The sequence below is a fragment of the Mycteria americana genome, chromosome 7 (assembly GCF_035582795.1).
Source record: "Mycteria americana isolate JAX WOST 10 ecotype Jacksonville Zoo and Gardens chromosome 7, USCA_MyAme_1.0, whole genome shotgun sequence".
NCBI lineage: Eukaryota > Metazoa > Chordata > Aves > Ciconiiformes > Ciconiidae > Mycteria > Mycteria americana.
Genome location: NC_134371.1, coordinates 59,053,963 through 59,073,984, shown reverse-complemented (window position 1 = coordinate 59,073,984; position 20,022 = coordinate 59,053,963). Strand labels below are relative to the sequence as shown.

General features: G+C 61.1%; 4 protein-coding genes across 9 annotated transcripts; 2 read left to right on the top strand and 2 right to left on the bottom strand.

Annotated features, from left to right (window-relative positions):
* Positions 1-10: 10 nt before the first annotated feature.
* On the bottom strand, positions 11-5,277 carry TOE1 (target of EGR1, exonuclease). 2 transcript variants are annotated; one of them, XM_075508655.1, is made up of 7 exons: positions 5,108-5,277; positions 4,962-5,002; positions 4,648-4,744; positions 4,303-4,461; positions 3,707-3,966; positions 2,082-2,253; positions 11-962 (listed from the first exon to the last, which is right to left on the bottom strand). In XM_075508655.1, exons 1-7 carry the CDS (start codon positions 5,216-5,218, stop codon positions 162-164), a joined length of 1,641 nt encoding a protein of 546 aa, XP_075364770.1. In that variant the 5' UTR covers positions 5,219-5,277; the 3' UTR covers positions 11-161. The 2 variants fall into 2 exon arrangements, with proteins under 2 accessions (XP_075364770.1, XP_075364771.1); XM_075508656.1 differs by lacking the exons at positions 4,962-5,002; positions 5,108-5,277 and having other exon boundaries at positions 4,303-4,511; positions 4,648-4,743.
* MUTYH (mutY DNA glycosylase) lies at positions 4,792-11,349 on the top strand. 5 transcript variants are annotated; one of them, XM_075508658.1, is made up of 16 exons: positions 5,767-5,896; positions 6,134-6,267; positions 7,109-7,148; positions 7,510-7,583; positions 7,719-7,760; positions 7,849-7,920; positions 8,125-8,238; positions 8,515-8,612; positions 8,899-9,043; positions 9,309-9,384; positions 9,459-9,644; positions 9,799-9,944; positions 10,163-10,315; positions 10,453-10,500; positions 10,774-10,920; positions 11,011-11,349. In XM_075508658.1, exons 1-15 carry the CDS (start codon positions 5,794-5,796, stop codon positions 10,876-10,878), a joined length of 1,536 nt encoding a protein of 511 aa, XP_075364773.1. In that variant the 5' UTR covers positions 5,767-5,793; the 3' UTR covers positions 10,879-10,920; positions 11,011-11,349. The 5 variants fall into 5 exon arrangements, with proteins under 5 accessions (XP_075364777.1, XP_075364773.1, XP_075364772.1 ...); XM_075508662.1 differs by lacking the exon at positions 5,767-5,896 and adding an exon at positions 4,792-4,912 and having other exon boundaries at positions 10,774-11,349; XM_075508657.1 differs by having other exon boundaries at positions 10,774-11,349.
* A 603-nt stretch (positions 11,350-11,952) lies between these two features.
* On the bottom strand, positions 11,953-15,169 carry HPDL (4-hydroxyphenylpyruvate dioxygenase like). The gene is made up of 2 exons (XM_075508653.1): positions 14,988-15,169; positions 11,953-13,668 (listed from the first exon to the last, which is right to left on the bottom strand). The coding sequence occupies exon 2, from the start codon at positions 13,655-13,657 to the stop codon at positions 12,473-12,475; it is 1,185 nt and encodes a 394-aa protein (XP_075364768.1). The 5' UTR covers positions 13,658-13,668; positions 14,988-15,169; the 3' UTR covers positions 11,953-12,472.
* A 2,330-nt stretch (positions 15,170-17,499) lies between these two features.
* On the top strand, positions 17,500-19,398 carry LOC142413213 (selenoprotein Pb-like). The gene is made up of 4 exons (XM_075509265.1): positions 17,500-17,702; positions 17,807-18,019; positions 18,160-18,295; positions 18,963-19,398. The coding sequence occupies exons 1-4, from the start codon at positions 17,500-17,502 to the stop codon at positions 19,203-19,205; spliced, it is 795 nt and encodes a 264-aa protein (XP_075365380.1). The 3' UTR covers positions 19,206-19,398.
* The last annotated feature ends 624 nt before the right edge of the window (positions 19,399-20,022 follow it).

The following is a 20,022-nucleotide window of genomic DNA, read 5'->3' as shown; positions in this document are numbered from 1 at the left end:
CAGGGGGAACTCCAGTTGAGAGCAATTTAATCGGTCAGAAGTTAAAACAAAAACAGGAGTAAGAAACTTGCTCCCCTTCTGGTCAGTTCTTTATTCCATCAAGAACTTCAAAACTTGAGGGGGAAAAAGAAAAGCCCAGTTCAGGGAGGAGTCCTCTAGCTCTATCCACTGGCCCAGGCCAACTTCATCTTCTGGCTGTGAGCTTTGGAAGATTTAGAAAACAAGCTCTTCACTATTTGAAGTGGCACCGATTTCCCACTGAGGTACAGTTTATTGTGGCAGTCTGGCAACCAGGGCCCTGCACCAGCGTCTGTGTTTTTTCCTTTTTTGAGCATCCAGACATAAGCCATGATATAGCCAGTCATGAATGCATCAAAGCCAGCTCGGTGCGTGCCCCCCTGTGAAGGTGGACCATGGGTTTCCTTTTCCTTTTCTGCAGCACGTGCTGCTTCAGTCTCGGGGATGTCTGGGTGATTGACTGAGCCCGCCCCAGCGGGAACCTCTGACTTCCCCTCCACTTGGTCACTGTCAGAGGCATTTCCCTTGGAAGGAGGGCTCACAGCAGCTGCTACCTGGGCAGCAGTTGCTTCAGTGCTCCCCAGATCCTCCTCCTGTTGTGCGCTGGTATCTGAGCTGACCTCTGGTTCCGTGTCCATGGAGTTCTCCTTCAGGGGCCTGCCCTCAGTGTCAGGTGTGATCTCTGCCAGCTCTGTAGCAGCTGCAGGCTCATAGCAGCTCTGTTTTCGTGGTGGTCCCTCCTCCCCGTTCTGAGCTAGCTCCATTTCTTTCCCTGAGCTTTCCTGTTCAGACACCTTTGTAGGCTCTTCTGTGTTCTTCCGACGTTTCCATTTGTGCTTCCGTTTCTTCCGCTTCTCCTCCCAAAACTTGTCGTCCTCGTCAATTATGAGGTCAATGTTATGAGACTGTGGACACTTCACCCCTTTTGGACACCAGCCATAGGCCTAGGGAGAACGAGAGAAGTCTGTAGCCACCAGCCTCCTGGTTAGAGCAGCTTATCACCATAACATGGAGCAGAGCGAATTATGCCCCTCTACTGAGGGCTCATGGGGCTGTATCGGGAGCACTGTGTCCAGTTACAGTCCCACAACACACAAGAAAGGCATTGACCAACTATAGCGAGTGCAGCAGGGGGCTGTCAAGATGCAGTATGTAACGTATGAGGAGAGGCCAAGGAAGGTGGGTTTGTTCTGCCTGTAGAAGATGAGGCTAAGGGGATGGGGATATCTAGTTGCTGTCTGCAGCTACCTAAAGCAGAGGTTATAGAAAAGATGGAGCTAAATTCCTCTGAAGGGAGCACAGGGAAAGGTGAAGTGGTAACAAGTCAGGGGAAATTCTGACTAGATGTTTAGGAAAACATTTTTCACAATGAGTGGTCAAACTCTGGAACAGGGGCTTGGAGGGGTTTTGTAATCTCTGTCCTTAGAGATTTTAAAAATTCACCAAACAAGGCTCTGAGCAACATTGAGTTGGTGGCTGGATGAAAAACTTCCAGAGGTTTCCCCAACCTATGTTGTTCTGTGGCAGTAACATGCAACATCTGGAAGAGTTCCTTTTCTCCCTGAAGCATCTGAAACCAGTTATGATCTGATCAGATGGGCTCTTTGTTTACTGCTGTAGCAGCACCAGGAGCCAAGATGCTGTGAATCACACTGTGCTACAGTGCCAGAAGCTGCAGACAGGTGACTTTTTTTTTGTTTCTAATCAAGATATGGGGGAGGGAAGAGGTGGCATTTCTTGCTCAGAGGACAAGACAAACTAATTTAGAACTTACAGCCCTCCCAAGACAGCAATGGTTACTGTATCTCGCACCATCCCAGTATTTAGGGCCACATAATGTCTTTCTGAATCTTTGTGTCTAATGTAACCTGTAGAATTCACCTCCTCCAAACAGCATGCTATTGCCCTTTCCGTCATGAAGCCACCTGAAGCTTGAAAATCTTCCTCCTATTGTGAAGCAAGCAAGGGGAAGGTCCCAGGTGCTTTCCTACCAGTTCCTGCTCTTGGCCACATGTGGGTCTTTCCATGGATCCAGGAAGGAAGCAGAGATTCATGTTACTTACTGAAAATTTCTCACAGACAGGCACTTTATTTCCACCTCCCACGTTGTGGCTTTCTTCTTGCAGGGAGCAGTGGCGATAGTCGATGTAACGGGACATGTTGGCAGGGTAGTTGCAGAACTCAATGGTGAGGTGCTGGCCACTGGAGTCCTTCAGCTTGCAGTTCTCTCGCTTGCTGGAACAAGAGTATGCAATTACTACACTTAACTCTCTGAAGGTACCACAGCGTAGAGCTGGTGCAAACACGCTGCTCTCCGCAAGTCTCAACTCCACTAGTTTCCTGCTCTTGAACTCTAGCCCCAGTTCGACAGCCTGCTGGAGAAACTCAGTCCTGAGAACAGCTTTAGTAAGTATTTGCTTCTGTGCTGATTTAAAGGTTGGTTTCTCTTATGCCGACATACAGGCAAGGACAACAGTGTCTCTGGTGAAGCTATGGGAGAAGGGGACACATAGCTTGGTTTTCAATATTAAGGGCGCCAAGATACATGTTAGTCCTCATAATGTTAATGGACAAAGAGGAAATGCCCCAAAATAAGGTATCAAGTAGAGTATCCAGCAGCCACCGCCCAGACAGGTCAAACCTGGGCAATGCAGACAAGGAAACATTTTCCATCTCATGAGAAAAGAACTGTTTTGTCCCAACAGCCGGCTAAAAGGCCCCAAACCTTTGGAAGGCTCCATGTAACTAGAATTGTGGGTTAAAACATTTAAGAGGTCAGTTGTTTAAAAAGTATTTTCATCCTGTCAAAACAAAACATTCTCATGTTTGTGAACAGCCATCTTGAATGTTTTCAGACCTGTCAAAATGGCATTTCCTGATATAAAACAGTCACTAAAAATACAGTTTCTCCTCTGCACAGAGCGTGACTTCAGTTTAATGCAGATTCAAGGGGCTTGTATCACTGCCAGGGGCTTGTTTAGATTGTGTGGGGAGTGCAGAACCAGGGGCCAGACTGACACGTGAAGTGCACAGACATCTCTGCTTCTAACATGTGTCTGCCTGGAAGATATCCATGAAGAGCTGGGGACAGGAAGTGAGGCAGGACACCCTGGAACAAGAGCACAACCTTTGCTTGGAAGGAAAGCGATGGGAGTTGTAGCTGGCCGCACGTGAGTGTCACGCGCGGGACGCCTGACAGAGCTGGTCAGCGTCAGGAGGCGCAGGGAGCAGTCACCCTTTAACTGCACCATCCCTTCCAAAACCGAGTTATAACTAGCAGACCCTGCAGGCACAGCTGTTTTCACTTGCTCTCTAGCTAAGTTTTAAGGGTGTCTGCGCATGTTCCTGACACAGTCCTGTGGCACTGCCGGGCCAGGGCCATGCAGCGAATCAATTATTTTTAGTTAGATCAGGTCACTCTGTGGTCAAAACTGCTGCCAGTGGAAGACCGAAATCTCTTTCAGCAGCTGCCCACCGAACAGGTAAGATGTGTTACAAAATGCACCCTTATGCAGTCAGCTCCCGTCCTAGAAATGGGACGGGCACAGGGCAGTCACCTGAAAAGCACCTTTCTTCGCTCATTGGGATAATACAAAGACCCAACCCTGTTGCCTAGAAAAACAAACAAAACACTGACACTCCCTTTGCCTTTCCTCCTGTAAGCTTTAAATACCAGAGCGCCGCTCACCACTTCTTGTAAGCATACTCCAGGTAGGATGCTACAAAGCGAGTCTCAAACTCTGAAGCATATTTGGTGTCGTATATTCCTGCTGGAAACATTTCTGAGAGGTCAGCGGTGAAGGTGCCGAGGCTGTCTGGGAGGTGAGCATAGAAGCATTGGTACAGGAAGACCAGATCAATCAGGCCGTTATGGAGAATGAGAGGCTTCTTCGCTCGTATGAGCTCCAGAAAAAAAGTCCGAACGCTCTGGCTCTGGTTCTCATTGCCCTGCAAGAAGAAGGATTAGTCAACGAGCCTTAGCGCCTTGATTTGCCATCACCCTGGGAAGTCCTCGGAGCCTGCTGTAGCAGAGTACTGCCTACAGCTCTGACTCGCTCTGAACAGAGACCCAAATATTTGGAAAAAGCAACTGCATCAAGCGACAGCCTGGATATAAAACAGCAGGGAGCTGAAAGGGATAATGCTGCACTCAAGACCCCAGCCTGAGCCCACCTTCACTCAGCAGCTGTGCGAGGGAGATGCCAGGACCGGGAGAAGCCAGCAACCTCCCCAGAAGCCTGCAGCAGAGCAAGCTGAGGTGTCTGAAGGGGAGCTGTGTTGTACCTTGTCGTTGCCCTTGTGGTAAGGAATCCCCTGGGAGTACTGCTTGTTGAAGTCAAAGCCGTGCTGCACCAGGAACTGCACCGACTGCGGTTCAACAATATAGTCCTCCATGCAGAGGAGCGTCAGGTTGTAGATCTGGCAGAGGTACGTGTTCTCGGGCTGCAGGAGGAGAGCGTGCAAAGCAATAGAGGGCTACCTGTCACAGGGAGCTGCCGAAAAAACCAGGGGCGAGAGTCCACGGAGCATGGGTGGGTTGAGTCCCATCTCCCCGCGGAGTCCCGGTGCCCGCCGCTCCCTCGGAAAGCGGGAACGAGGAAACGGCCGCTCTAGGGCCGGCGCACGTACCTTCTCCGGGAGCTGCTTGAAACACGCGACGCCGAGGGACAGGACGGAGCGGGTCCTGGCCGCGCTGCAGACGGCCTTGTACCGCTCTTCGATGCACCTGGGCGGCGGGAGAACGGGAGCTGACGGCTCCTGCCCTGACACCCCCGCCCTCCCTCGGCCGCGGCCCTGCCCCTTCCCACCGGCCACCCCGGAGAGCTAAACCCGCAGGAGGAAGGGAACCGGGCAACCGGTACCGAAGGGACGCGCCTGGGAGCAGCCGCAACCGGTAAGTCCGGCTGGGCGACGCCTCCCCCCCGCACGGCCGGGGCACTCACGGGCTCAGCAGAGACTTCCTGGCGCCGAGGCCGCTCAGCTCCTGCGGGGAGACACCCGGTCAGCGGCCCCGCGGGCCCGGCCGCGCCGCCGGTCACCGCCCCCCGCCCCGCCGCGCCGCCAGTCACCGCCCCCCGCCCCGCCTCACCGTGTCCACGGCGACAAAGGTGGCGGTGCGCAGCGCCAGCAGCATGGAGGGCCACAGCTCCGTGAAGTTGTCGCTCTGCACGTCCACCACCGGCACCCGCCACCGCGCCATGGCCGCCCCGCGCCGCTCCCGGGGCCTCCGCCGACGAGGCTGCCCGCCGGCTGCCCGCTCCCGCCGACCGCCTTGCCCGCCCCCGCGCCCCGCGCTGCCTGCTCGCGCGGGAGGCCCGGTTCTTGTCAGCTGCCAGCGGGGGTTTTTTACCCCTTCTCCGAAACCCGTTTTCAGCCGAAATTTCGTTTTTAAGTAAACAGGCGTTTAGATCGGGCAGCCCGTTGGGGTCCTTCTCGTACGGCCGCTGGGACCGGCGGGAGAAGGGGCGGGGACAGCCTCATTTTCTCCCCCGGAGCGCTGTGATTGGCTCCGGCGCGCCGGGAGGTCCCGCCCCCTCGCCCAGGCGGCCTGAGGGCGGGAGGGCGCGAGCCCGCTCCCCCGCGCCTCGCTCCGATTGGCTCACGCGCGGAAGGTGGGCGGAGCCGCCCGCTCTGATTTGTCCCCGCGCGGGGGCGGGGCGCTGGAAAGGAAACGTTTTCCCGGGAAAGTCTCACGTGGCCCCGCGCCGCCGCTGGGCCCCAGCCCCGCCGGGGAGCGGCCCGGCCCGGCCCGGCCCGGCCCGGCCCGGCCCGGCCATGAGCCAGCTCCGGGCGGCGGCTGCCAGGGGGCTCCGGCGGAGCGGCGGGAGGGCCGTCCCGCCTGCGGGGCAGAGCAGGAAGGGCGCGTCGCCCCGCGGAGGTGCCCGGTAGCGGGGGGGCTGGGGGGAGCGTGGGGTGTCCTCTCTGGGGCACGGGGCCGCCAGCCTGGGCAGCTACCGGTGCTTGCTGCGTCCTCGTAAGGCCCGGCAGTCGGTGCTTGTCTGCCCGGCAGCGGCTCTATCGGGCTCCCGCCTCTGGCCCCGTGGTGCAGCAGTCGGGCCCCGCACCGCTTCTCCATCCCCTACCGAGCCCTGACCCCGCGCCGCTCTCCTGGCAGGGGCCTCGGCTCCAGCGCCTGATCCGCCGCCCGCCCAGCATCTCTTCAGCGACCCGGCTGAGATCGAGGCCCTGCGCGGGAGCCTGCTGGCTTGGTACGACAAATGCAAGCGGGACCTTCCCTGGAGGACGCTGGTAAGGGGAGGCAGGGGTGCCGTAGTGGGGAACCGGTCCCTCTGCCTTGAGAGAGTGTTGCTGAAGTGACCGCGGTGTCTTTCCCTATGCGATGCATCCCTAGCTGCATGGAAGTGGAAGAGGGTGTTGGAAATGGGAGCGTGCTCCCAGTTAGTCCTGGCAGTTCTGTGGTGGGTGGTCTGTAGCCTGTCCCTAGGTACAAACAGTAAAGCAGGGCACAGGGTGAAACCCCGCTTCTCAAACATAGCCTCCAACCAGAAGTACTTTTCTCTGGTAAACTTAGTCTAGTTGTCTTTTAAACCTGTTTTGTTCCTGTCTCTGTGGTACCCTGCAGCAGTGAGCGCTGCATGGAAAAGGTTTTCCATGTATTTGCTTTAAGCCTGTCTAGCGTTTTTATTAAAGCTCCTACCTGCTCCGTGCTCAGCCTGGCAACAAGTGGCTAGGTGGTGACTGGGGTGCTGGGGATGGGCGTCAGCTTTATAGCAGCAGCTCTCTGAACGGTGCTGGGAGCTGCATGGCCCTTCTGTGGGATTTACATCTGCCTGCAATTGCTTCCCGTGCAGAGGGGCTCAGATCTGGGACAGCTCCTCTGGTGGGATCTTAAACCTCTAAGGTAAACTCTTGCTGTGGGATATTTCATCAGGGAGAAGGTGCTTTGGCTGTCGCTTGATTAACCTGAACTCGGAACTTCTGAGCGCTTGGGGGAAATATTTTTTTGCAGATTCCCATGCAGTGTTCAAAACACACCACAAACGATTTTATTTTATATGCAGGTCCCCTCCTGCATATAAAATATCCTGTGTCACCTTGTTTCTCACACTCCATCTTCTTCCCCTTTCAGGCAGCAACGGAGCCGGATGCCGACAGACGGGCGTACGCAGGTGAGGAGCAACAACTGTGCGCCGGCATGCATGGGAGTGCCCGGCTGCGTGTTTCCCCCTGACACGGATGTGCAATATGGCCTTGTGAGGAAACATGGCTCCAGTGGCTGTCCTTGGAACAAGCTGCCTGGGGTGGCCACAAGAGCCACTGACCCCACTTGCAAGGCTCTGGGGGGTCTGAGAGGCCACTTTGGGCCCCAGGGAGCTCCTGTAGGACAGCATGTGGGGAAGGAGGAGGGTGGGAAGGGGTCCCGTGTGTTGGATGCCACTGCAGTGCTTGTAGCCAGTACTAACATGACCACGGCACGAGGCGTGGGTGGCGTTGGTGCCTCTGCTCTGATCCCTGCCCTGCTCCCTGCAGTGTGGGTGTCTGAGATCATGCTCCAGCAGACGCAGGTCGCTACAGTGATCGACTACTACAACCGCTGGATGCAGGTGACTGTTCCTCACAGAGCCCTGTACCCACAGGCTGCCCCTTTTGGAGACCTTGTCCACTGCCTGTAGCAGATCCCCAGCTGCAGAGCATGGCTCTGCTTGTCCCTGACTTGTCCCCTTCCCTCTGTACTGCAGAAGTGGCCGACGCTGCAGGCTCTGGCGCAGGCATCCCTGGAGGTGAGCCTTGCTGGGGCCGGGGTGCTCTCCCTGCCCTCATGGCTCTTCCCGTGACCCAGCAAACACCACGCTGTCTCTCTTGGACCAGGAGGTGAATGAGCTGTGGGCCGGACTTGGCTACTACTCCCGAGGGAAGCGTCTGCAGGAGGCAGCAAGGAAGGTACCCTGGTGTTGGGGTGTGGGGGGTATTTCTGAAGCCCTCTGTGGCCCGTTGGTTGGTGCTGGTTCCTGTCTGCCCTGCCTTGCTGGGGCTGCGTGCTGCTGGCACAAGGCTACAGAGGCTGGGTCCTGTCTTACCGTGGGTAAAATGGATTCCGTGCACTCACCCTGGCTGCTCCCCTGACCTCGGCCCCCTCTCTGCCAGGTGGTGTCCGAGCTGGCTGGCCGGATGCCCAGGACGGCTGAGGACCTGCAGAAGCTGCTGCCGGGAGTAGGCCGGTACACGGCGGGAGCCATCGCATCCATCTCGTACGGGCAGGTGAGAGCTGTGCGTCAGTAGACACATCTCCCCTCTCTGCCACCCAGCCCCGCTCCTGGCCGGGTCCTGCTGCTGGGTCTCACGAGCTGGGGGCTCCCCAGGGCTGTGCCTGGCTCTGGCTCTCCCCTGCTTTGTGGTGCGTCTCACCCACCACCCAGCTTGGCCTGCGGGTTGGCCTCGTGTGTGTCCCCCCTCCATCCTGGGAGCACCCCAGCTCCCTGCCTTGCCAGGAGCACGGGCACCTCCTGGCACGGTAACTCCAGCTCCTGGTCCCAGGCTACCGGCGTTGTGGATGGGAACGTGATCCGGGTCCTGTGCCGCCTGCGGTGCATCGGTGCCGACTCCAGCAGCCCGGCCGTCATCGACCGGCTCTGGTAAGGGGAATGCTCCGTCCCCGCTCTGAGCTGCGGTGATCGTGGCTGCGCTTGTTGGTGGCCGAGGGCAGGATCACTCGGGAGCTGTGGGGAGCTGAGCCTGCAAAGGGAGGGAGGCGTGGGGTGCGGGAGCTCTTGGGAAGCTGGTGCTGCTGGGAGTGGTGGAGAAAGGAGCCGTGTTGCCTCTGCCAACCTAGGAGCATCCCCCCTCATGGGCAGGAGGTGGGCAAAGGTCCTGGGGCCCTCTACCCGCAGAGCCCCGGCCGCTCACTGCTGTTTCTCCCAGGGACATGGCCAATGTCCTGGTAGACAGGAGCCGACCGGGGGATTTTAACCAAGCCCTGATGGAGCTGGGGGCAACGGTGTGCGTGCCCAAGGCCCCGCTGTGCGGGGAGTGCCCTGTGAAGCAGCACTGCCGAGCGCGGCGCAGGGTAAGTGTGGCCCCAAAATCTGTCTCCTCCCTGCCTGCAGGTGACCTGGGGCTGCCAGCTGTCCCAGTGGGCTGGCAGAAGGTCACCCCCAGTCCCCTCTGAAGCTTCTTACAAGCCATCCCTGTCCCAGACCAGTGCTGCAAGCCATTCTTGGCTGGGCATCACGTCCTGCATCCTCACCGGGTGCCAGCCCTGAGGGGTCACCATGCATGGGGACAAGGTGGGCTGGTGGATGAACCTGTCCCCACTCCTGTCCCCCTTGCAGGTGGAGAAGGAGTTGGCCTTCGCCTCTCAGAAGCTGTTTGGAAAACCTGTCCCAGTGCCTGATGTTGAGGACTGTGGTAAGCGCCTGGGGAGATCCCTGTTGTGGCTCCGGGTCTGGGCCCCATGGCAACTGCTACATCGGTGTTTGCAGGTGTTGGGGGCTGTCCCCTGTGCCCCCCAGCCACAGAGCCCTGGGACAGCAGCCTGGGGGTTACCAACTTCCCCCGGAAAGCAGCGAAGAAGCAGCCGCGGGTGGCACGAACGGCCACGTGTGTGCTGGAGCGGAGGGGCTGCCACGGGGCCCCGGAGTACCTCATCGTGCAGAGACCCAGCTCAGGTAATGGGGCTGGGCGGGAGGGCAGCAAAGGCACCGCAGGGTCCCTTCCCACCTACCCGAGGGACGGAGCAGCCTGGGAATGGGATGTGATGAGCCTCAGCATCCCCAGATGTGCCTCTTGCAGGCTCATGTCCCCATTGTGCCCCCTCCCCAGGTCTCCTGGCCGGGCTCTGGGAGTTCCCCAGCCTCCCGCTGGCTCAGGGTCTGCAGGAGGAGAAGCAGAGGGAGGCACTGGCAGATCACCTCCAGGCCTGGACGGGGTGGCCGGTGGCGGCAGCAGGCCTGCGGCTCATTGGAGAGGTGAGCCTGGAGCCAGAGGCATGCAGCGTGAGCCCCCTGTGCTTGGCCACGGGGTACATAGCACGGGGGAAGAGGGTCCCCCTTCCCTGCTGCCACCCTTCCCAACTCCTGCCCTGCTCCTCAGAGCCCTGGCAGCCTCAGTGCGCTTCTGAGGCAGCTGAGCAAGCAGTGCATCTCCTGCTGCCTGCCCATTTCCGTGTCTTCCCATCCCCTCGCAGGTCGTCCACATCTTCTCTCACATCCACCAGACATATGTGGTCTACTCCCTGCCCCTGGACGGGGACATGACCCTGGACCCTGCCTTGTCCCCGTCCCGCTGGGTGACAGAGGAGGAGTTCCACGCCTCGGCCGTGTCCACGGCCATGAAGAAGGTACGGGGGGTATCTGGGCCTTTCCTCCCTTCCCTCTGTCTCCCTGGGGTCCCGGGCATCCCCTCAAACTCTGCGGGCTGTCCCGGCTCCAGGACCCAGCTGCAGTTCAGCTCTGGGTTCTCTTGTGCTTCCTTCAGGTGCTGAAAGCGCATGAGAAGCAGCGTGGGGAGAGCAGCCCTGGCAAGGTGGGCATCGCTGGAGGGTGTGCAGCCCTGGGAGCCACTCCATGCTGCTGTTGGGCCAGGCCCCGGTGTGCGGTGCTGGAGCCCTCCTGGCCTTTGGGGTCAGGCCAAGGAGCATCCCTAGCCTGGGGCAGGGCTGCGTCTGGGGGATTTGCCTGGCTGGCTTTGCCCCTGGATGTCCCAAATACTAGGGTCCCCACCTTGCCTCAAAGGCAATCCCTGGAGGCTGTGGGGGCCCTCGGGGTTTGGCTTAGCCCCGGTGTGTCTCTCCTGCAGGGCTCCAAGCGGAAGCGGGGGGCAAAGCAGCAGGGAGCAAGCAGCACCCGCCCTGGGACGCAACTCTCCCTCCGCGCCTTCCTCCGGGCACCCACCTCCCCATGATGGCACCTTCAACATCTGAGACCATCAGAGACCTGCACTGCAGTGAGTCCTGCCCATGGTATCGGGATGGTGTCCCCACACTGCTGTGTGTCCAGCCCACAGCCCTTAATGGTCTCCCACTCCTCCTTGCAGAGTCCGCTGGCTTCTCCTGTGGGAATTGTGCCTTAATGAGGCCAGTGTGGTCCTGGACATGACCTGGAGCCCAGCTTGCCCTCCCCGCTCAGCTGGAGCCCTCCTGGGGTTATTTGGTCCCGTACAGCCCCTGCTCTGGCCCTGGGGACCCAAGGCAGCAGGAGGGCTGTGGCCACATTGCTCCCGCAGCCCTGTCCCCGGCTGCCTGCCTCCACCTCAGCTGCCAGCCAGCATTGTGGATGCTGCTGTACCCTTCCTGGCCTCCAATAGCCCTTTTATACACTTGTTTTTACTAAATTTGGGCCACAGGCTTTCTAATAATAAATCTCCTAAAGTCTGTGTGTTTGTTTTTTTTAAGTGATGTTCTGCCTCTGTTGCACTGTGCTAAGCTGGGGGTGCTGGGCAGCCTGTGGTTGAATCCGAGGACGCCTGGCAAGATCCCTACACCTGGACTGGGGACAGCAGGGATTTCTTCCACGAGCCCCTGGGCTGAGCATTAACTGCTGGTGACCATAAATAAGGCACCCAGAGCACCTCTCCTGCGAGGGCAGGGAGCTGCACAGCTCCTGCCTGTGGGCTGCTCCTGTGTGGGGCTGGGCAGCCATCCCCTGGGCTTTTTGTAGGGTTTTATCCCCCTTTTTTTACCTTTTCTGTGTTCACAGTGTGGCTTTCCCCCATTGTGATGCACAGTAGCACCTTTGCAAAGGCACAAGCCCGGGAGCCTCTTCCCAGGGGGGTTGCCAAGGATTTTCCTCCTCCCCAGGCTTGCGTCCCTGCCTGGGGCTGGCAGGGACAGGGGCCAGTCCTGGGGGGTGTGCGAGGGGCAAGCGGCCTCAGTTTAGGGACTGCAGGACTGGGGACAGCCTGCCTCGAGGGGTGCAAAGGGCCCTTTCATCCTCGCCTGGCACTTGACAGATCTTAAATGGGAGGAGAAAAAAAATTAAAGCAGTGCTTGCAGGTTAGTTCTTTAATTGAGAGGAGCAAGAGGCCATCACTTGCCCCGCACAGCAGCTGGCCGTGCTCTGCGTGGTAACTGTGGACGAGCTGTGGTGTCCATGGCCCCTGGGTTATCCACTCCCCTCTGGCAGCCCCTCGTCCCCTACATCTGGGGGTGTTGCTCTGACAGCACTGTCCTTGGCCATGCTGCAGGCACAAGTCTGATTAGATCAAGATGGAATTAAGGCAGAAAGCTCTTCACATGAGGCTCATAACTCACCGGGAACCCAGGAAGGAGGAGAAATGACCCTCCGTCCTGGGGGATGCTCAGAGCCCCACTGGACCTGGCTCCAACCAACCTGCTGTCATGCTGAAGTTGGCTCTGGGTTGACTGGGAGACCTTCCTTGGTCCCTGCCAACCTGGGCCGTGCCGCAGGCACCCACTGGCATCTCTACAGTGGCGTATTGCCCCAGGATTGGACTGGAGAGGACAGGGAGCTGAGGGAGGAGGATTGCAGTGTTGCCACTACTGCTGCTGGTCCATATAGACCTGCACAGCTTTCCACAGTGCCTGTATATTGCCTTCCCCGAAGCCCGGTGCTCCCCGCCGGTCAATGAGCTCCAGGAAGAAGGTCTCCTCGGAGAAGATGGGATGGGTGAAGATCTGCATCAAATACTCCTGGGAAGGGCGCTCTCTGGCATCAGTGCCTGGCTGGGCCTTGTCCCAGGGTGCCGTGGTGTCCAGCAGGATGCCCAGCTCTGCCAGCGTGCGGGGGTCCTGCCCGGCCCCCCGGATCTCCTCCGCTTTGCCCCCCTGGCTGTAATAGGCGGTGGGAGGTGTGAAGAACCGCGCACCCCCCTGCTGCAAAGCCCTGGTCGTAGAGACGATATTGGTGGTGCGGAGGCCGACGTGCTGGATCCCAGCCCCACCATGCTGCTCTAGGAAGGTGTCGACTTGGTTGGCACCGTCCTCCGAGAGGGACTCGGCGAGGATGAGCTTGCAGCCGTGTGCTAGGGTGCCCTGGGCACTCTGCAGCGCGAGGAGCAGCATGCCCACCCCCTGCCCGCCAACCACGTACCCCTCAGCCGGCCTCTCCCGCGGGTTCAGCAGGAAGCGGCGGAAGCCGAAGCAGCGCTGGTACCAGTCCAGAGCCGCCCGGGCACCACCCCGCGGGCAGACGTACGTGATGTGGTCAAAGTGAGTGATCTCAATCCCGTCCCCTGCAGCTGAGGGAGCTCCTTGGATGGGCTGGAAGCCGGGAAGGAAGGGTCCCTGGTAGCAGGATCGGTCCAGAAGGGTATGGCTGATGTTGCCTACGATGGAGCTCACCACCCCATAGGTGACGGAGCCACCACCATCCCTCACCTTGGTGGGGGGCACTGGCAGGGAGCATCCCCGGCTCTGCAGCCGCTCGCAGAGCCCTGGCACATCATCCACCTCGAAGCAGACGTTGGAGGCTGTGCCCAAGGCGGGCCGGGGGTCCACGTCGTAGAGGAAATCGTGGCAGGAGGCACTGGCAGGCCCCGGTGCCAGGCGCTCGTTGATGAGGAAGATGGCAGATCCCCGTCGCAAGGCCAGCTGCCGGACCCGTGGCGTCTCCCGCACGGCCACCGGCTGGAAGCGAAAGGTTGTGGCCAGGTCCTGGGCCCAGCCCTGCCTGTAGGGCACGTGGAGGGAGATGAAGCAGGGGCGGCTCAGCGAGGCTGCCATGGCTGGGCAGGCTGCGGGGAGGACGCACGGGGTCAGGGGGGGGCTTGCTGGCCGCAGGAAGGAGCCATTTCCCCACCTTGTACAGAGCCCAAGTGCATTTGCATGCACAGAGGCACATGTATGTAAATTTGCACCCCTTAAATATGTGTATTTTAAATAAGTGGCTCTCACAAGCTGAAATACACTGTGCAAGGGCACCCACCGTTGGGACCAGCTGCAAAAAGCTGCCCAAGGATGCCAAGCTGCCCTGCCCCATGCCTGCACCTGGGGTCACAGAGGAGGAAAGCCCTGAGCCTTGGCCACAGCAGGTCCCCTCTGGAGCCATGTGTCTCTCGAGGGTGCCGCAGGGAGGTTACTGGGGAAATCCGGATAAGGGAGGGGTGTGTGCATGTGTAAGCAAGACTATGGGGACAAGGGTTGTGGGGGGGAATGTCCTGTACCAGCAACCAGGAACACGGAGGCTGGACTGGTAAACACAGAGCAACATGCCGGTTACAGCTAAAAGGCTCCTGTGCTGCCCCAGTGCTTGTCAGTGGTGTCCCACAAATGGCGGGGGGGAGCAGTGGGGTCACGGGAGGCTGATGTGCCCTTCCCTCCCCAACAAGGACGGCACGGAGCTACCACGCTCCCCGCAACAGGCTCGGGGCAGTGACCTTGCCCTAGGAGCACGGAGGGTGAAACAGGAGGGACACTGTGGGAAAAGCGGCCTCCCTCCCCACCCAAATACCCGTCACACTGAAGGGGGAAAAAAGATCTGTCCAAAAACCCACTCAGCATCACCTCCCAAGAGCATCCCACTGAGGGTTCCTGACCCTGTGCCATGCACCAGCCGCCCTGGCCGGACCAGAGGTGCCCTGGGGGTGTGGGGGGGGACACCTGCTTAATTATTGCCTTCCGCCTGCCCCCCAAAAAAGGGCTTTGCGCTGAGCGCTCCCTGCGCGGGCCGGGCACAGGGCTCAGCCAGGCCGGGGGGGGGGGGGGAGGCTGCCCTGCACCCGGGCACCCCGCCTGCCGCGGGGGAGCAGGGGGCCCGGCAGCGCCCTGGTGGGACCCCCAGCTGCTCCACAGCAGCCCGGGGAGGGGCGATCCTTGCTGGGGCCCCCGCCCCGGTGAGCACACGAGCGGGGGACGGCGCTCCCGCCCTCCCGCCCTCCTTCCCGCCGCGGGGCCCTGCGGGATCGGCCCCGGCCCCGGCCCCGGCCCCGGCCCCGCTCCGCTGCTGCCGCCGCCTCTCCCAGCCGCCCCGCCCCGTCACCCCCAGTCCTGCCACCCCCCACCCGTGCCCGTGGGGGCCTGCAGGGCCATAGCCCGCCCTCGGCCTGCAGCTCACCGGGGTCAAGGCTGCGGGCGAAGGGGATGCCGGGGCAGGGGCCGGCCCCGGAGAGGCGGTTCAGTTCGCTCCTCCCCGGCACGCAACAGGCCCCGGCGGGACGGGGAGGGGGGTTGCCGACGGCAGGGAGGCTGCAGAGCCACCCGCCCCGCCATGGGGAAGCCTCCCCGGTGGGAGGAATCGGTGGGTGCCGTCCTGGGCAAGGCACACGCGGCGTGGGGCCGTGCCGGTGCGGCGTGGGAGCTGCTCCGGCACGTTGAAAGCCAGGGACGTGTGGCTGCCGCACGCTGCGGGTACCGACAGCGGGTACCGACCCCGGGGGAGCCGGGCTGTGTTTGCAGAACCAAAAGCTGCCCAGGCTGATAACCGCGGCCGCCGGCTCGGGGATGAGCGAAGGGAGGAGACGAGCGGGCTGCCAGGCTGGGGGTCGCTGGGACCGGTGCTGAAATGGCTCACGGCGTCTGCGCTGGGCCGTTCCCCGCCAGCCTGAATCCCGTCGGAGCAGGGCATGCAGCGGGGGATATGTGCCCCTGCTCAGCGCTGGGTGCTTCACGGTGCCTGGGGTGCCCGGCAGGGACTTGGGGGGGAGCAGCGTGCGGGTGGGGGGTGACAGCTCTGCGGAGGGTCCGGCATCGGTCACGGGATGGGTCTGCTCCAGGCTGACCCCGCGCAGCTGCGCCGGCTCCCTGATCCCAGCCCGTGGCCCCAGGTCCTTGCTGACATCCCTGAGCCCTTCCAGCTCCCCAGCAGCGATCCCCTCTCTCCCCGCTGCTTGTGGCTGTTTTCGGACAAATCCCCCCCTCTTCGTGTGTCCGGGACCGTGTTGCTGCCCCCATTGTGTCTGTGTCTGCTGCCCTTCCCTGCCTTATCATGTTTTTGTACAGAGCCCAGGTATGATAAACTGCTCAAATATTTGCAGAGATGTCCGTATGCGGCCAAAGCAGTGAGTTCCTCTTGTTTGGTCGGGGGGGTGGAATCCACCGCTGTGATTTCCCAAGGGAGCACGGGCTCTTCACGCCACCACAGCCCCCCCCCGGTGTGGGGCTGGGCGGGGGGCACAGGACCAGACACCGGGGGCTTGCTGTGGGGCCAAGCACGGCCTGAGAGCGGCTGTGGCACTGCACACCGGGACGGCACGGCCTTTGGGGTGGCACCCTGCGGGGCAGGGAGCTGCAGCACCCCAGGGGTGCGGGACAGGCACCTGTCTTTTTGGCTGCAGGGTGACAGAGGCTGTGCTGGTGGCTCCCCGGGGACCTTGTGCATCAGTAGCACCCATGGTCCTGCAACCCTTTGGTGCAAGCAGTGCCCTTGGCAATGCTGCCGGCCCTCCTGTGCCCGTGGGGGGGGGGGTTGAGTGGCCGTGCCTGGCTTTTCCCCGCGGCACCGCCTGGTACCCTCCGCGCCAGCCCAGCACCAGGCACCGCTTTGCCCTAGCACGGCTTGCGCTGGGTGTCGCAGCAGGACCCCGAAGCCGCGTGGCACTGAGGGGGACAGTGCCTGCCTTGTTGCCGTCCCCTGAGGCGGGCGGTGGTGGCCGGGGCACAGTCCCTGCTCTGGCTGGGCTCTTCTCCTCCCTCCTGGGCGGGGAGAGTGGACAGGAGATAAAAGGGAGACCAGGGCCAGCTGGGCATTGCTGAGAGTCGCTGGGGCCGGGAGCGAGGTCTGGCTGGAGGACGGCAGTGAAGAGAAGTGCGGTATTGAGGGCTTGTTCTTGTGGGGAAGAGGGCTGGGGATTGGGGGTTCATCCATCCTGAGCAGACCCCACAGTCTCCTGCTCTCTCCCCACCTCTCTAGATCATCTCCCCCAGTCCCATGTCCTTCCCCTGCCCATTAAATGTGCTGGATCCTGGAGGGACAGGGTGTATCTTGGGGTGGGCAGGGTTAGGGGGCTGTGGGAGGAAGGGGCTTCAGGCAAATATTGGGGGCAGGGGGGTTAAGGGCTCTGTGTACCCCTCAAGTGCTTCATGGGGCATCAAGGACTCTCAAGGTGACCTGAAGGTGAAACCATCCCACTGTCCCACTGACTCCCCTCCAGTGGCCGGGACGATGGGGGCTGCATCCCTGCCCACCCTGGGGTAAAGACAGACCCCTGGCCATGGCTGAGTCTGGCTTTCAGGGCTGGGGAGGTGGAGAAGGCCCATGGGGGGAGCGGGACCTTCATCCCCCGACGCGTGGAGTGGGTGCCTCGCCACTGGGGGGGACTGGGACACCCGACTGTCGCAGCGGGTGCCCATGAAAGCCGGTGGTGAGGGTGCTGTGCTCGTCAGGAGCTGGGCACCCCGATGCCCCTGCCTCATCCCCCTTTCCTTGCCCCGCCGGTGCGGGTGTCCCAGCTCCCAGTGCCATGCTGGGACCAGTATGATACTGCCCACCAGTCTTTGTCTGCCCTAGAGGGGCATGCAGGGAGGCAGTTTGGGGTTGCAGTGGGGCTGGGAGGACCCCATTGGGTTGAGCCCCGGGGCAGAGGGGAGGCTAACGCCCCATTTCCCCCTGCCAGGGCCGGAGGTCCGGGATGGGGCTGCTGGTGCTGGCCGTGGCCGCCTGGCTGGGGCTGGCCTCGGCCTCCGAGGGGGCGGCCAACAGCAGCCGGCTCTGCCAGGAGGCACCAGCGTGGAGCGTCAACGGCTTGACCCCCATGGCGGGGGCGGTGGGGCAGGTGACAGTGGTGGCCTTGCTGAAGGCCAGCTGACACTTCTGCCTGCAGCAGGCCCACAGGTGAGCCCTGCTCCCCCTACCCCAAAGCCAGCCCCACCATCTTGGGGGACGGCATGGTGGCCCCCCACCCCAGCACCCTCCTCCCAGTGCCTCCTTCCCCACAGCCTCGGGGGCCTGCGGGAGAGGCTGGCCCGGCAGGGCACGGTCGACGTCCGCTACATGATTGTCAACGAGAAGGCGCCGCTTTCCCGTGCCATGTTCGGGGAGCTGGAGCGCCAGGCCCCGCCGGGTGTCCCTGTCTTCCAGCCAGAGCCGGAGGAGCCCGACGTCTGGCAGGTCCTGGGAGGGGACAAGGATGACTTCCTCATCTACGACCGGTGAGCGTCCCCTGTCTTGGCTGAGGCTTTCCTGGGGGGTTACGGAGCATTTGGTGGGCTTCCCAAAGCTCCCCCCATGGCTGGGCTGGGGGGACCCCAGACCCCCCCGCCTCGAGCCAGGCCATGGCTTCTCCCCACAGATGCGGACGCCTGGCTTTCCACATCCAGCTGCCCTACAGCTTCCTCCACTTCCCCTACGTGGAGTCGGCCATCCGCTTCACCCACAGCAAGGACTTCTGCGGCAACTGCTCCCTCTACCCCAACACCACCCAAGAGGTAAGGAGCAGGGATGCTTGCTGGAGCCGGGCTCCCTTCTCTCCTCTGGCATTGCACATCAGGAAAAAAATAACCTTATCTTCACGTCGGGGACAGGCTCTGGGTTGGCAGCCATCCTTGTCCATGGTTGAGAGGCAAGGTGATGAAAGGTCTGGAATAAGGGCAGTTAAATAGGTCAGAGCTTTCAGGTTGAGAAGGAACAGACTAAAGGGGTCATAGCCCAGGCCTGGAAAAGCTAACTAGGGTTGCTGGCTGTTCTGATATAAGAAAGGGGCAGGCAATGGACCCAGAGGGTGGCAAGCTCAGAGGCAAGAAAAGGACATAGTTCCGGGCTCAGCAGGCAATTAGTCACTTCCTAGGAGAAAAATCCATCTAGAAATATTAAATGCAAAGTCTCTTCCCTGGCTCAGGAATTCCCTGGACCACAGACAGCTTGAGCCAAGGGATGTAGGTACAGAGAGACTTGTGCTCTGTGTGTCTCTCCTGCCTCTCCTGCCTTCCCTGCCCCCTGGGTTGGGGCTGGAGAGCCTTTGCTCTGGCCCACACAGCTTTCTACATGATGGATGCCGGTCTGCTTTCATCCCAGCTCACAGGCATGCTCGCAGGCTCACTGCGGGGCCATGCGTGCATTCACATACCGCACCGGCCCTTGTGTTGCTCTCCCCAGGCTAACAGTACCATGGAGGTCCCTGTAACCCTGAGCCCACTTCTCGAACAAGAGGGGAAGGACTCAGAGACCCCCATCCACCAGCACAACCCCCTCCGTCCTCACCACCACCACGAGGTCAGCAGCAAGAGAGCCACAGACCCGAGCGGAGACCACGAACCTGCCACCCATGCTCACCGGCACCATGGAGACCACGGCCAGCCCCATCATGAGGGGAAGCAGCAGGAGGGAAATAAGCACTAGGCCAGGCTGGGCAGCCTTGCAGAAGAACCCAGTAGTGTGCAGACCACGCCAACTCGCTTCCCAGAGGCATGAAAGAACTCGCTTTGGGCTGCCGGTCACCAGCAGCATTGGTGTAACAACTCCCTCCAGCATCCCCCATGTGGGTCGTATTCCCACGCTGTGACCAGGGATGAAAATCCCCCTCAGACCCCCCCAAGGTGCTGCATTTTCAGCCCCAGGGCTCGGTTCTGAGCCTTCCTCTGCTGCCGCCTGCCTTTCCGTGCTCAATGAAGCCTGCTGTGCAAACCGGGAGGTCCCCGGTCACTGCTGGCTGACACTGCACGGAGCAGCGGGGCAGGGGTGGAGGGGCCAGAACTGGGACGGGAGCAGCACTGCCAGCATGCTCTGCCTGTCCTGGCACCCCTGGGTGTCCTGGCACCCCTGGGTGTCCTGGCCAGGGACCGAGGGGAGGGACAGCGTGTGCCCTGCAGGACATGATCCCAGGGGATGGGGGCACTAGGAGCGGTGGGAGGTCGCAGCTCCCCATGGTCTAAACCCTGTACCCCCATAGCTGTCACATCCTGGGGACCCTCCAGGCCTTGCACACGGGTATGTGCAGTGGTGATGGGTGGCCGCAAGATGGTGGCCTTGTCCCCTCTTGGAGACCTAGGGGCTGTATCCAGGGCCCACAGCCCTGGGAGGACGGGGGTGAGGATCCTGGGGTCTCTCCTGGGGGAGAAGCGAGATTGGAGGGCGATGCGGATATCCAGAGTACGAATAAAACCTCTGTGAAGCGAACCCTGCTCAGCCTGGCCTCTGGTGGGGCCCTTCCCCGGAG

What these genes read in the sequence shown, in the direction of transcription:
- HPDL (XM_075508653.1), bottom strand. Translation starts at nt 13,657, where the DNA reads ATGGCAGCCTCGCTGAGCCGCCCCTGCTTCATCTCCCTCCACGTGCCC.
- MUTYH (XM_075508658.1), top strand. Translation starts at nt 5,794, where the DNA reads ATGAGCCAGCTCCGGGCGGCGGCTGCCAGGGGGCTCCGGCGGAGCGGC. An exon ending in ACTGCCGAGCGCGGCGCAGG is followed by an intron (nt 9,044 to 9,308) that starts GTAAGTGTGGCC and finishes TCCCCCTTGCAG; the next exon opens with GTGGAGAAGGAGTTGGCCTT. An exon ending in GCCTGATGTTGAGGACTGTG is followed by an intron (nt 9,385 to 9,458) that starts GTAAGCGCCTGG and finishes CGGTGTTTGCAG; the next exon opens with GTGTTGGGGGCTGTCCCCTG.
- TOE1 (XM_075508655.1), bottom strand. Translation starts at nt 5,218, where the DNA reads ATGGCGCGGTGGCGGGTGCCGGTGGTGGACGTGCAGAGCGACAACTTC. An exon ending in TCAAGCAGCTCCCGGAGAAG is followed by an intron (nt 4,462 to 4,647) that starts GTACGTGCGCCG and finishes CTCCTCCTGCAG; the next exon opens with CCCGAGAACACGTACCTCTG. An exon ending in ACCACAAGGGCAACGACAAG is followed by an intron (nt 3,967 to 4,302) that starts GTACAACACAGC and finishes TTCTTCTTGCAG; the next exon opens with GGCAATGAGAACCAGAGCCA.